The 14,922-nt window shown below is 43.2% G+C and overlaps 1 protein-coding gene across 2 annotated transcripts in view; it reads left to right on the plus strand.

The window, feature by feature from the left end:
• The window catches only part of LOC131684185 (pecanex-like protein 1), a 33,389-nt gene extending 18,740 nt beyond the window's left edge, over positions 1-14,649 (plus strand). The window contains exons 5-12 of one of the 2 annotated variants that reach the window (XM_058966837.1): positions 37-197; positions 259-415; positions 9,995-10,237; positions 10,295-10,447; positions 10,522-10,715; positions 10,779-11,288; positions 11,355-12,842; positions 12,905-14,649. In XM_058966837.1, the coding sequence (XP_058822820.1) occupies positions 37-197; positions 259-415; positions 9,995-10,237; positions 10,295-10,447; positions 10,522-10,715; positions 10,779-11,288; positions 11,355-12,842; positions 12,905-13,423 (3,425 nt within the window). In that variant the 3' untranslated portion in view covers positions 13,424-14,649. Of the gene's footprint in view, positions 1-36; positions 198-258; positions 416-9,994; positions 10,448-10,521; positions 10,716-10,778; positions 11,289-11,354; positions 12,843-12,904 lie in introns of both variants that reach the window. The other variant, XM_058966836.1, reaches the window with a different exon arrangement.
• Positions 14,650-14,922: the final 273 nt, after the last annotated feature.

A 14,922-nucleotide genomic window follows, 5' to 3' on the forward strand; every position in this document is an offset into this window, starting at 1 on the left:
AGTTCTCTGCTATAACTGACAACCTGTTTTGTTTAGGTGTTCGAAATGCATACTCTGATGTTGGCAGCCAATATATCATCTTGATATTCACCGTACTATTCTTCCGGATAGACTACAAACTCTCTAGTGAAACGTTTCTGATCGATTACTTTTTTGTTTCGATTTTGTATAGGAAAGTTAGCGAGTTTTTGCTGAAGGTAAGCTAGTAATTTTTATCTCGTGTTTTTGACCACCTACCATTTCTTCGTACAATTCTAGCTACAATTTGTTGTCACCTACATTGCACCCTGGCAGATAACTTGGGGCTCTGCATTCCATGCTTTCGCACAACCGTTCAGCGTGCCGCACTCCGCGATGCTGTTTCTGCAAACTGCCATTAGTGCACTTCTGTCGACACCATTGAATCCATTCTTGGGTAAGTTGATATGGTTTCTTTATTCTATTGTCTTTTATCGAAAATATTCTTTGTCGGAAGCCGTATTTGGGAGGAGCTGACAATTACCTCCAAGGGCGAAAAAGATTCCTCAGAAAATCATTTCCAAAACAAACCAATTCACAAAAACAAAATTCATATTAGATTGTCAAAAATGAAGTCCACTTTCAACAACAGGTGTCTATTTTAATATTTTCAGTCGAGGCTGTCTGCCGATTTTTAGCCGAAATGCTAATAATGTAACCATCAAGAATACGTTAGATAACCACAGTTGACCCCCTTCGACATCACGACATCGATCGTAACAAGCAGGCATCGTGAAAACTTTTGTTTGCATTAATTCATTTATTTAGCAACGATTGAGTTAGCCTGACGGTTCCATATCTTGTTTATTTGTTGTATCTGCAGATGAAAATGTTTAGTTCGTGAGAATCGAGTGCTGATACACAGCCATGCACCTTTAGGCCGCCCCATGTAAAACTGATTCTGACATCACTTCGCTAAAAGTTTAATAACTTCTTTTAACAAAGTCGAATTGACTATCAGTCTTCGGCAAAGTTGTAAACAATTAAATTATCTTTCTTATTTTCGCTTACACCGATAATACGATGCATCCAGTGCCACCTAGCGGTAAAAATACGAGCTAGTGGGTTCTGTAAATTGTCGAAAAACCTCATGCAAACTTCAGATACTATAAGATTTATTTCAAGATGGGGTTTCTGCGATGGCTATACAGGAAGTGTGCTGGCGAGAGCGTGCACTCTACGTCTAAAAACTACTAAAACCTAGTTAAAATAAAACTGGGGGATAAGACTCACACAAAAGTTCACAGGGAGTCGAGGGGTAAGACAACTCAAAATTAGCCCTTCTACAGCTCGGCCATCCTACAAAGCTCTCGCCAACCCTAATTGCCTGATCTGAAAACATTTTTTTATTTATTGTCGTGATCTGAACGGTTGACAGGATATTGTTTGTCTAGTCTTCTTCGCTGCCTTCCTGGAATTAATATAGGAATCAATGTTACTTATTATCACTCAAACCACTATCAGATTCGTCGTTTTAGGGTTCCCGGTGATTGACGTTTATAAAGACGCATATTCTGGGGGTCAAATATTCGCTCAAATCGCTTTCCTGATACCTGATAACCATCAATATCGGCAACTACGTAGCGATTTCTATCCAGTACCTTTTTAACTCGGTAGGGGCCCTTAAACCGTGGCTTCAATTTTTTATTTTCGCCAACAACCGGCACACTACGAATCACAACTAGATCACCTTCCTTGAAATTTTTTTTCAAACATCTACTATCATGCTTTCGCTTGTTATAATCCTGGATTTTACGAATATGATGCTTCGCTTCTAGAAAACTCCAAATCGGCACGCTCCGGAGATTATAGTAAATCTTGGAAATACTGCACGGCATCATCCGAAATCTTTCGGTGCTGTAAAACATCGAACAGAAGCTTCGACGGTACTGATCCAGAACCACGATTTAAGGTATTGTTCAATTGGTGTTCGGCATCAACTAAGGCACTATCCCAAGAATAGCCAGATGACTCGACGAGCTTTGCCAAAAGGGGTACCAACGTACGGTTATTCCTTTCCACTTGCCCGTTGGCTTGTGGACAAGCTGTTGCAACCAGACTATGAACAATACCGTGTGTTTCAACAAAACTTTTAAATGTTTGAGAAGTGAAACTTGTTCCACGATCAGTGATCAAAATCCTGGGCGTACTGTAGTTGATCAAATAAGACTTCAAATGCTTCATTACTTCATGCGTGTTCGTGGTTTTAGTAGGATAGAGTTTGATGAACTTCGAGAAACCATCCACCACTGCCAAAACATATTTATTTTTACCAGTCGTTGCCTCTAATGGTCCTAAATGATCTACGGGAAGCATCCAAAATGACCGGTTTCCTTTATCGATATTTTGCAGCTCTCCATCTATCTTTCTAGCTTTAGGATTGTACATGATACAAGAAATACACCTTTTTGTATGTGCGAGAACCTTCTCAGTCATTTTCGGAAACCAGAAAGATCGTTTAATCAATTGCATTACCTTATCTTTACCAAAATGACCAAGCGAATCATGAAACCTGTATATGACCGATTCTTCCATCTCTTCCGGAATGTACAAGAGAAGACGATCTCGTTCCACTTTATACAACAAGTTGTCGCGAACCTCATAACCCGCGACTTTGTTTCCTTCTACTAGGGTTTTAAGACGACACAGTTTTTCATCGTTAATCTGAGCAACGTATAACGAGTCTTCGAATATGCTTCGATCCCGTTTTTCATCGACAACATTCACGCGCAACCTTGATAACGCATCGACGTGTTGCATTCTATCTCCCGTACGGTGCACTAGCTGCTTATCGAACTCAGCTAGAAAGTCTGCCCATCTAGCAATCTTATTGTTGGTGTCGCGTTTTTCTAATGTATGCTTTAGAGCCTTGCAATCCGTCACAATCACAATCGAAATACCTATGAGATAATGCCTGAATCGTTGAAGTGAATATACGACTGCCAAGGTTTCCAATTCGAATGAATGCAACTTGCTTTCTGCTGGACTTGTCCTGCGACTGAAGAAGATCACGGGATGAAACTTGCCGTCACTATGTTGCCTTTGCATTAAAATTCCACCGAACCCATGAGAGGATGCATCAGTATGTAACTGCGTTTCAGACGATGGAGAATAAATACTAAGAACTGGACGGGATACAAGTAAAGACTTCAATGTTTCGAATGCTTCCAGATGCTGCGGGCCAAAGTTGTAAACAACGTCTTTCTTAAGCAAATCGTACAATGGGCTTGCAATAGTAGAAAATCCTTTGATGAATTTTCGAAAATAGCTTAGTAATCCCATGAACCGCTGCAGACATTTCGGGTTTTGTGGAATTGGTAAATCTCGGACAGCTTTTACATGTCGATCACATGGATTGATCTGGTTTGAACGAATGTCATATCCGACAAATTCGATTTGCGTGACTAAAAATCGACATTTTTCTATATTTAATTCTATGCCGTTGTCTTTCAGCACCGCTAACACACGACGTAAGAGGTCAATATGCTCGTCGATAGTTTTTGTAAACAACATAAAATCATACATGAAGACAACTAGTTTTCCAAATCTGACAAACTCATTCAACACTTTTGCCACGTAACGACAAAAAATTGATGGTGCATTGGTGTAACCAAACGGGAGCTTATTAAACTCGAACTGTCCGTTATCTGTTACGAAGGATGTATATTTCTTAGACTTTTCTGACAACTCAACAATTCAACTTCTCTAACTTTGCGATTTGGTCCTCAATTACCGGCAGTGGAAATCGATCTCGCTCAACCAACTTATTTAATTCCTTGAAATTTAGGCGCAAGCGATAAGGACCATTCTTTTTTTCACTAGAACCACTCTACTCGAATATGGAGACTCACTTTCGTGTATCGTTCCATCTGCCAACCAACCATCTAGAATCTCATCGACAGCATCTCTTTCAAATTTGCCCAATCTTTGGGGGAAAACGTTAAAACACTTATCATCCTTCAAGCGAATCGATGCTACATACTTGACTGCCTTCTCAACGTCTGGTTTCTTTTCTCGATAAAAAGTTTTGAAATCTGAGTTAACTCGCACTCCGTATCGGATGGTTTCATCATTATCACCCACACTCAAATTAATTTTTTCATAGTCAACCATTACTGGAAAACAGTCACCGAACGCTTGCTTTAGCAGGTTAGAATCGATCTTATCACTGATGGTTGCTGCTTCAGGTTTTTCGAAACGAATCACAGTTATGTTATTCCGTCTAAGAAAATCTCGACCCAGAATAGCACTGACCCCCATAGTTTCATTAGCTACAACCCAAAACGAAACATCAAACACCATTGTACCCTTAACGACAACTTTTGTGTCCATCCTGCCTACAATCTTTACTTTTGATTCATTGATGCCTGAAATGTCTATGCTGCGGTTCCCTGTTTCACTATCAAATTTGCAAGCTCAGATTGTTTTATTAGACTCACTGCGCTACCGGAATCCACCAGCAATTTCAGCTGCTTCAATCGTCGACCGATAATAGCTCATCATCCCATCTTCGTCAGTGTCGATCACCTCGTTGGGTTCCCGATTCGTTATGGTTGACTTTCCTTCATTAGTGTCAATCATCGCAACCGCTGGTTTGTGTACAATTGACTTTCCCTTGTCGAATGACTTGAAGCACTGTTCCGCATTGTGTCCCACCTTCAAACACGAACTACAACGAGGACGTCGTTGTGGTTTTGGACAATTCATTCATTTGTGTCTCGGATCATTACAATTGAAACAGATGAAATCGGATGGTCCCACTGTAGATGAATTTGTTCCTGCCTTAACACCCGATTCGAAATAACGTAGCGGCTGACGTATTGCACTCGCTCCTGCTGTGTCCGCCTTTTTCAACTGGAAATTTGATTCACATCACTTTATCCGTTTCAGCAGGCTGTAAACTGTGTTGTACTCATTCGCTGCAATCTGATTGTATAACCTGTCACGGGATAGGCCACTGATGATGTACTTGATCACCGATATTTCCGAGACTCGTCCCTTACTGGCAATATTCTGGACACGGAATACATAATTGTCATACGTTTCTTGCTGTCTCTTTATTAGAGTCATTAGCTCCCGGTGAATGTCCGCTTCATCGTGGTAGTTCGGGAAGGTAGTTAGCAACATCACTCTGAATCCATGAAAACCGAATATTTTTTCTTCCACTGAATTGTACCACAACTTCGCAGGGCCAAACAATCTTGTTGTTGCATGCAATAGAGTAGCGTTGTCTGTCCATCCATATAATTTCTGGTAATGTTCCACTTTCCGTATCCAAATTTCAGCGTCGTACGATCCGTTAAACTCGCTGATTAATGCTTTTATTTCTTCCGGATAAAGTGGACGCGCAGCTCTTGCCTCTTGCGTTGTTTGAGGAACTGGAAACATTCTACTATTATCCGTGATTTCCTTCTGTGAGCTGTTGTCTCCTTCTTGGCAGCTGTATTCCTGCTTACTTTACGCCTCGTCCTTTCGTTCGTCAGTCGCGTTTCGTCGCCGTTTAATCTTCGGCATCCGTTCCAAAATGGCGTTTCACCGGTGAAATATCGTAACCCGATGATTTCGTTTTTTGTTCGTTATCTCGTATCGTCCGTTATTCGCTTTATACTTTCGTTCGGACTGCCGTCGCGGGATATTTATATAAATACTTAATCTGTTTTCACACAACTAATTTCCGCCATCCCACTTCTGAAATTTTTAAGATTTATTTCAAGATGGGGTTTCTGCGATGGCTATACAGGAAGTGTGCTGGCGAGAAAAACTACTAAAACCTAGTTAAAATAAAACTGGGGGATAAGACTCACACAAAAGTTCACAGGGAGTCGAGGGGTAAGACAACTCAAAATGGTCCGATAGCTAGACTTGTCCGATTTGCTTCCAATTTTGTGCAAGTACTCCTGGGGCACCAGCAGCCGACTTTGGTGTGGGCCGATAGGAGTCATTTTTTTCTTCAACCGATCACTGCAACTATTGGCGTAATCTAAGGTTGGTTCCTTTGAAGTACTAAATCATTTCAAAATCTTGGTACGCATTATTATATTTAAAAAGGGGTTCATTTTCTTACCTTTAGGCAGTAGTAGAGATCAAGGTAGACTAGATCCGTAAAGCGAGGACTGGCGAGGACCAAAGGCGTTTGATAATGGCTCGGATGACCCAATTTAGCATTACTTAATAAAATACGTGTTGTACGGTTTGAAGTCTGAACGAGAATACCACCTTCTCCTTTGAGGCGTTTATTGAAAAGGACCGACCAGTTGTCCGGCTTATTAGTGTTAGTGGTGCATCTTATCGATAGACTTTCGTCAGGGTTAAGAATGGTGTACATTTTAATATTTTTTAGGACATCTTTTCTTTCAGGACATTAAAATGTAAGCCAAAAAACAAAAATAGATTCTCGAATCACGAGGTAAACCTTCCTGAGTGCACGCTGCTCAGAAAATCTAGCGGAATCTTCTTAGGGCACCAGTGGCTGCTCGTTCAGTGGGCCATAAGCGCGACTACGATAAGGTAGGGAGATCAATCTTAGCAAGCCAGTTTGCCATAAGTAGCTTTGCTGAGAAGTAGACGCCAATCCCCGAGGCGACGCATACTGAGTTGTCATGACGACGATGAGGGCCCGTCGACATCAGTTGAAATAGGCCCGGGTAAGCTAAAGATAATCGTTGGGGGTCTCTTCCCGAAGTAAGATTTAACTACCTGACACCGTACGGCGAAGAAGAAAGAGCAAACACAGCCGAGTGGTAAGCGGTTAACGACGAGCTCAAAAAACCCTCGATGCAACTACAATCAAAGAAAGCCCCCGGTCCGGATGGAATATCAAACGCGGCGCTGAAAGCTGCGATCCTCCCATATCCGGACATGTTCAGGATACTACTGCAGAAGTGTTTAGATGATGACAATTTTCCCGCAATGTGGATGGTACAGAAGCTGGTGCTGCTGCCAAAGTCAGGGAAGTCACCGGGCTATCCAGCCTCGTATAGGCCAATGCTGCAGCGCTGCACAGAAGAATGAGCGGGATCATGAAGAGCTACTTCCATAGTAGAGTACTGCTGTACGAGACGAACGAAGGTCAGAGGTCAATACGAGTCGCAGCGAGCGTTCCTCAGGGCTCCATTCTCATCCCAACTCTTTGGAACGGGATGTAAGATAGCGTCTTAACACTGCGGCTGTCCGGGAAAGTGAAAGTCGTGCGTTTCGCGGACGACGTGACACTAACGGTGATGAGTGAGACACTTGGAGAAGTGGAGGTGTCGGTGACGAAGACAATAGATGCGATCAAGAGCTGGATTAACGGGGTCAATCTGCAAATAGTTCACCACAAGACGGATGTGTTGTTAGTCAGCAACTGCAAAGAGGTTCAGCGGATACAGATCACCATCGAAGAACACGTGATTGCATTGAAGCGTGCACTGAAGCAGTTGGGAGTGATAATCGCTTTAACAACCACGTTGATTACACCTGCGAAAAGTCGCTCTGTTATCTAGTGTTTCGTCATCGATACTGCGATATGAGGTTTCTGCCCGGGGTGCGGCGCTGAAAACCACGCGGAACCGCGAAAAGCTGAACAGGATATTCCGGTTGGTCGTCGTACGAGTTGCGATTGCGTACAAAATAATATCTTCGGAGGCAGTATGCGTTATTGCCAAGATGATCCTCATCTGCATCACCCTGGCGGAGGATATCAAGTGCTACAATCAAATAAACGCCAGAAACGTGAGTAAGATGATGAGAATCGTTTCGATGGTGACGTGGCAGCAGGAATGGGACAATACGGAGAAAGGAAAGTGGACCTGCCGGCTCGTCCCAAACTTGTCGATGTGGGTCAACAGAAAGCACGGAGAGATGACCTTCCATCTGAAACGGCTCATGTCCGGCCCTGGCTTCTTCAGGAAGTATCTTTATCGGTTCAGGTACGCAACGTCACCATTGTGCTCGGAGTTTGAGAACGTCGAAGAGACAACGGAGCATGTGGTCTTCGAATGTACGAGGTTTGAAGCGACGTACAGCGAGCTAGTTAAAACGGGAGGACCGGACAGCAACCCGGATAATGTAGCCTACAGAATGACAAGCGAATTAAAGACGTGTGACGCATTCAACAGTCATAATGTAGATCATGACCGTCTTACAGGGGAAATGGCGTGACGAATATCGAGCAACGGTTTCGGGAGAGCAATCATTGCCTAGGAGCTCTCCGCAGGAATAAGCTAGATCCACCGCCGAGGACTAGTCGAATAGACTGCAACAGAGCACCGAGTATGGCTCGTCGAAACGCCAGCGAACCGGACGCCACCCCACCGGGTATTGCGATAGAAATATAGCGAAAACGAAAGAAGAATCGGTATCGGGAGAACTTCTTTCGCCGGGGAACTCTCCGCCAGCGTACAGTCAGATTCACCGCCGGGAACTAGACTGGGTAGACCGCAAAGAGACACTATCAATCGCGCCGGGGCTCCAGCAAATCGGATGTCCTACTCCACCGGAATCTCCGAACTGACCTCGGCACCTGGCTTTTGAACTTCTCTCGCCGGGGAACTCTTCGTCGGAGTAGGCTAGATCCATCGTTGGGGACTAGACCGAGTAGTTCGCGAACGAGGAAGTGGTACAAAATGGCACAAGGGAACCGAAGGGCTCAGTAAATTAGACAGCCTTGTCGCCCAGAAGAAGAGGGGCGAGCAGCACTAATTCTAGACGCACAAGTAGCTTTGCTACTACAATACAGAAATTTTCACCTTGTGTGGATGGTCGAAAACTACTACGTAGTTGGATTTGCAGGAATGTGTGCTGTGCACTTAAAAAAGACCTCTTCCCGAAGTAATGCCGTAAGGTAATGCCGTGCAAGAGTAGCTGTATTAGCGGATCGGGTGACTACCCGAACCCGTTCCCTGAGTTGTTGGTTTTTGTACATTTTTTCCTTCTCAGGCTGTTTTTGAACATTTTTTCCGCTCTCAAAGTGTTTCTATTTGAAGTTGCACGCGAAAGTGAGTGCACTGAAAAGCGACAGAACACCGACGAAACAACTAAGAGACACCGAAAAAAACTAGAATAAAACAAAAAAAAAACTAAGACAAAAAGACATCTTTTTGTTTATTCAAGTTTAAACTAAGAACTGTCGGAGAGTTTTACTCGACGCACAGGCTGACAATTGAAGCGTTGCATACGACATCGGTTGCAACACCGACGTGACCGGCAACAATCCATTCAAAGGTAGAATTTAATGCCACTGAAAGTCCCATATCATCCTTCGCCTTACCATCCTTTACGATGGTCAGAAAAACATCAATTCCAAGAATAAGGTCAATTTTGTTTGGTTTATCAAACTCTGCTAGCAACAATAATTCCAGGTATTTCAGGCGATTTTTATCAAACATTCGGCTGGGGAGATTTGTAATCAGCTTACTCAGCACATATGCTTTTGTTTTGATGACCGAATTGTTGCTGAATCGAGAGAAAATGTCCAAATCCACCACGCCTCTGGTTGTCTCCGATGCATTGCTAATGACACCAGACACAATGAGTTTCGCATTTTCCCTTTTCAAACCTAGAATTCTTGCACAATGTTCCGAAATCAGTGATGATTGAGAACCACTTCTGATCATGCCTCGCACTCCATGAAACTGGTCGTTTTTCCCTTTTACACGCACAACCAAGGTGCTTACTCCTTGGATCCGAGGTATATGAATTCCTCCACTACCTCGAATCGAATACATCCCCGTCGATCGTAACACTGCTTCCTAGGCGGGATAGATGTTATTTATAATCTTTAGAACGTTGATACAATTACTCGACCAGACTATCGACTTTCCATACTGCCACCGCACATGTAATATTTGATCTTTACAGGTACATGCACGGGAATGTAGCAAACGTTGGCACTCGTTGTAAAACTGTAAAAACAAAAACAATATTAAATTTTGACCATGTTCACTGATTTCATTTGCGGTTCCTAACTGTGTTTGATTCTCTCTCTCGTTCACAGGAAGTGCCATATTTCTCACCTCATATGTGCGACCGATCAAGTTCTGGGAGCGCGATTACAATACCCGCCGCATCGACCATTCCAACACTAGGTTAAGCTCACAGCTGGAACGTGACCTGGGCGCCGACGATAACAACCTCAACAGTATCTTCTACGAGCATCTGACCCGATCACTGCAGCATTCGCTGTGCGGTGATCTGCTGATGGGTCGTTGGGGAAACGTTAGTCAAGGCGATTGTTTTGGTAAGCACTACTTTTCAATTAAAAGTTCGATTCTAATCCACTCTTCCAAATACACAGTTCTAGCGTCAGACTATCTTAACTGCTTAGTCCACATCATTGAGCTCGGTAATGGGCTCTGCACGTTTCAGATGCGGGGTCTAGAGTTCCGAGGCACCTACTGTCAACAGCGAGAAGTTGAGGCTATTTCGGAAGAAGTTGAGGAGAATATTGGTAAGCTGGGCAGAACCACATGCTGCAACGGAGAACAAATGCTTGTTATTAATGCGAAGTATATTCTCCTCCAGGTTGTTGCTGTTGCACTGTTGGTCATTTACCTCGGATGTTGAGTGCCAATGCCATGTTCACAACCCGATGGCTAGCGTGGCAGGTGATGGCCTCCAAGTACGTTCTGGAGGGTTACTCAATTTCGGACAATTCTGCAACAGCAACACTACAGGTGTTTGAATTTAGGAAGGTTTTAATTTCTTACTATGTGAAGGTAATGTATTGAAGTTCGATAGCGCCAAATCGCGATGCTTATCTCTTGATTTTTCTTTTTCAGAGTATCATTTATTACGTTATCCGCTCGTCAAAGCTTGTAAGCTGGTTGCAATCGCAGGTGATTGAAGAAGCTCTGGAACATACTCTCGATCGACAGTTTGTCGATTTGGATCCAGTGTTTACCCATAACTTGGATGACGATTACGACTTCCGTTCGGCTGGAATAACGCGTGCAAGTTTCTGGAATGTGTACGGCGAATGGATACAGTTTTGCTGCGAAAAGAAGCGCCAACAAATGCAGACTGCGTTAAGTGAAAAGAACACTCCGAAGAAGACACAGGAACCGGTGAGTACTGGTGGCGCACCAGGCACTACTTCTACATCCACTGCAAATAATGGCACAGGAAAGGTAAGTGACGTTACGGCGAAAGATCAAGGTGAAAGCAGTGAGAACCCCGGAGTAAAGCCAACGACTGAAGGGGAATCCAGTTCTAACGGTGCTACAACATCGAGTGCAGTTAACAATGCCAATGCTGTTCCCGGAAGTTCTAATCAGCTGTTCTTTCATTCGGTAAGGAATGCAGAATTCATAAAACTTGTTGAATTTTAAGACAAATATTATTTGTGTCACTTCTAGGGTCGCGAATCTCTGGTCACTTCCTTGTGCATGGCACTGGCTCTGTTGGCCAGACGAACGTTGGCTACCGCGAGTCACAGCTCATCTTGCGGGGTGGAATTTTTTCTCCATGGCCTTCATGCACTTTTTAAGGGAGATTTCCGTATCACTTCGACCAGAGATGAGTGGGTGTTTGCCGATATGGAACTGCTACACGGTGTGGTAGCGCCAGCTGTACGGATGTCACTAAAACTTCATCAGGATCACTTTTTGTGCCCGGATGAGTACGATGATTACGGGGCACTGTTCAATGCGATCGACTACCATACCAAAGAGTTGATCATTTCTCACGAAGCAGATCCATTATGGCGAAACGCCGTGCTGAGGGGAACGCCTAACCTGCTCGCGTTGCGCCACGTAATGGATGATGGATCGGACGAGTATCGAGTTATAAGACTGAGTAAACGGTTCTTGAGTTTTCGTGTGATAAAACTGAATCGTGAATGCGTTCGAGGGCTGTGGGCCGGTCAGCAGCAGGAGCTGATCTATCTCCGAAATCGAAATCCGGAGCGGGGGAGTATACAGAATGCGAAGCAAGCACTTCGTAATATTATCAATTCGTCCTGTGATCAACCAATCGGCTATCCGATTTATGTTTCACCTCTGACGACATCCTATGCGGAGACGAATCCGCAGCTCTGTCGGATCATCGGTGGTGAGATAACGTTGGAAAAGCTGCAACACATGATAGTAAACTTTTGGAATCGTGTGCGACAACGATGTCGTGAGGGTTGCAGCAGTGGGAGTGCAATAATTGACAACGAAATGGGTGAATTTCAGGGGGTTTATCCGACGCCAAACAATACTCTTTCGGGCACGGCAGGGACGTTGTCCTATGGCAGTCAGAACATGTCACTTTCCGGCGCAGCCAACCGTGGTAGCCTAGCCAGTATCAATAAACCGACTAGTTCTACTTTGCTAGCTGGATTCCTTAATCGTGAACGGGATTCTGAGCGGGATACGCTACGAGATCGTGCTGGTGTAACGAAACGATGTAATCTAAGCAGCAGCAGTAAAGATCGAATCGATCGTGCTCTGGCTGCTAACAAAAGGGAATCCTTCAAGGAAACACTTGCCAGCGGAAGCGGAATTCCTGCTGGACCGGCAGGCAATAGTAACAATTCTAGTCTAAAACAACAGGAAAGTGTGGAATCAACTTCAGGCAACGCGAAAAGTACCAACTCGTCATCGATGAATCTAAACACGTTGAACGCAGCTGCGGTCGCTGGTTCTTCTGTTATGTTTACTTTGTCTCCACCTGGGGAGAATTCGTACACGATATTTTCCATGACTGAAGCCTTGAGCAACGAGACGATAGATATTGCTATTGGGAAGGATAAGATTCGGGGGAGTGAAACCGATGAACATTCGTCCTCGCAGTCTCAATGGGTCAATGCACCACCGGCAATTGGATTAAATCGAAAGGTCATCATAGTGGATTCAGCTCAGGTAGGTTTAGCTTATAGCTAATGGTGATGAATAGAAACCTTAACAATCATCAACTCTTTCAGATTTACGACTGTCTCGATCTGGGACGTCGCATCGACGTTATCTGGCCAAACGAGCAGTTCCGAAGTTGCGGCGGTCGCTCTTCCTGGAAGGACTGGCAGCCGCAGGAGGGAATGGTGGGAAATGTTATCCACTATTGGCAGCCAAACCATCCGGACCACCATTTCCGTTCCAATGTGAATCGAACCATCCTATTGTTAAAAATTGGCGAACGTTGCGTACCGATTGGTGAGAAAGGCGTCAAAGAGTACAACACCGTTGGTTTAGCAACTGGCCCGGTGTCGTCTTCATCAGCATCTGCCATCGGTCCGATTAGCCGTCAACCGTCGATAGAAGTGCCATCCGTTATCACAGCTAGTTCGGTGAGTGATTCTTTTACCAGAAGCTCTGGCGAGTCTGGTTTGGTAGCAGTTCGGGATGGAACACAACACGAAACCGTGTGCTGTGAAGAGGAGAACAGCGAGGATAGGCAAAATGCAAACGAGTCTCCGACAATTGCCTCAATATTGGCGCAGCTTTGAAGACAACCGTAGAATTCTTGGTTGCAGTTGTTGTCGTGGAAGGAGGGTTAAAGAAGAAGTCAAACTCTTGTAACTAAATTATTTTCTAATCCATCCTTTGAGGAACAAAATCAAACACATTTCCATATAATAGGTCGCCTTATCACGTTCATACTAATGCGGGAAATTATTGTTTCATGCACGCCGTCGTTATGTTGCTTCTTCAGGGAACTAGGTATTGTTCTGTTTAGTAGTCAATATTTTTATGCTCTGTTTTTATTTTGTCATAAACCGCTACAAAGCAAACAAGCACGAAAATGATCGTTCGATTGCTTTTAAGGATACGATCTTTAACGAATGAAAATGTCTTATGGTAGGTAGGTAGTATGAATTACAGTCGTCAGCAAGAAGCCAATATAAACAAAATCATAAATTCGGAATAGCGCTGATAGCACAGTTTCGATCGTTGATAGGAAAGGGGAGGGAAACTTTTTTTTATTTTGTATAAATATTCGCTATTAATTTTGTAGTGTGGGTTTTAAATTAAATTATATAAACTTTTATCGCAGTAGCTAGGGACGCTAGCGTGTCACTAGTAGACATTATTTCCAGACATAGAATGCGTGACTGGGAAAGAATGGAAAAGCTGAAGCGTGAATGTTTCGAAGCGATAAAATAAATACTGCAAAAGATGAAAATGTGATAACTAAAAATAAGAAAATTTACCTATTCTAGATTTATTATGAAAAATAAAACTGAACATAAAGAGATCGTTAAATTATTCAAAACATATGTTGCAGTGAGATGATAAAAAAAAGTTTAAAGTATCACACATATAGGAAGGTTTAACGACAAAAAAAAGCTATTACAAATCACTCGTAGTTAGAAATATTAATAAAGAAGAGGTTAAACAAAACTGTTATTTAAACCGAAACATTTCGATTTGCGCTCTTATTTAACGGAGAACTACTAGAATAATTAGCATTTGGATCGAATGATGACCCAAGTGAAGCTTATCATTTTGACAAAATATAATTTTTACCGGGAATGATTGGACTCTAGCGATAAAATTTACTCTTACTCTTGCACATGTGACCAAGCGAGAGGAGTGCATCACTGCCCTGCAATGTTGGTCGCCTTCGTAAGACAGATAGAAACAAAATGTGAGTATGATGAATATGGAATCGATCGAGTCTAAACGGGTAAAAATTTCGCAATAAAATGCAGAAAATTGTTTTTTACAAGAATTGTCATGTAATTCGTTATCCGAAAATTGCCATTATACAACAGGTGTCTTCTCAATCATGCATCCGATGTCGTTTTTGAAATTATGCAATTATGCGTCCTCCGGACATCGCTGATTTGCAAACTAAAGATCCCACAATCTTAATTAAATGTATTTTAGATCTTATATTAGGCTGTGCACGCCGACAAAGTCGACATAACTTTGACTTTTACTTTGAGCCGTGTTTACCAACATTGCTTCACAGCTAAATCATCCAACTCTTCATTCGCGTTTC

The sequence above is a fragment of the Topomyia yanbarensis genome, chromosome 2, assembly GCF_030247195.1.
Source record: "Topomyia yanbarensis strain Yona2022 chromosome 2, ASM3024719v1, whole genome shotgun sequence".
Classification (NCBI taxonomy): Eukaryota; Metazoa; Arthropoda; class Insecta; order Diptera; family Culicidae; genus Topomyia; species Topomyia yanbarensis.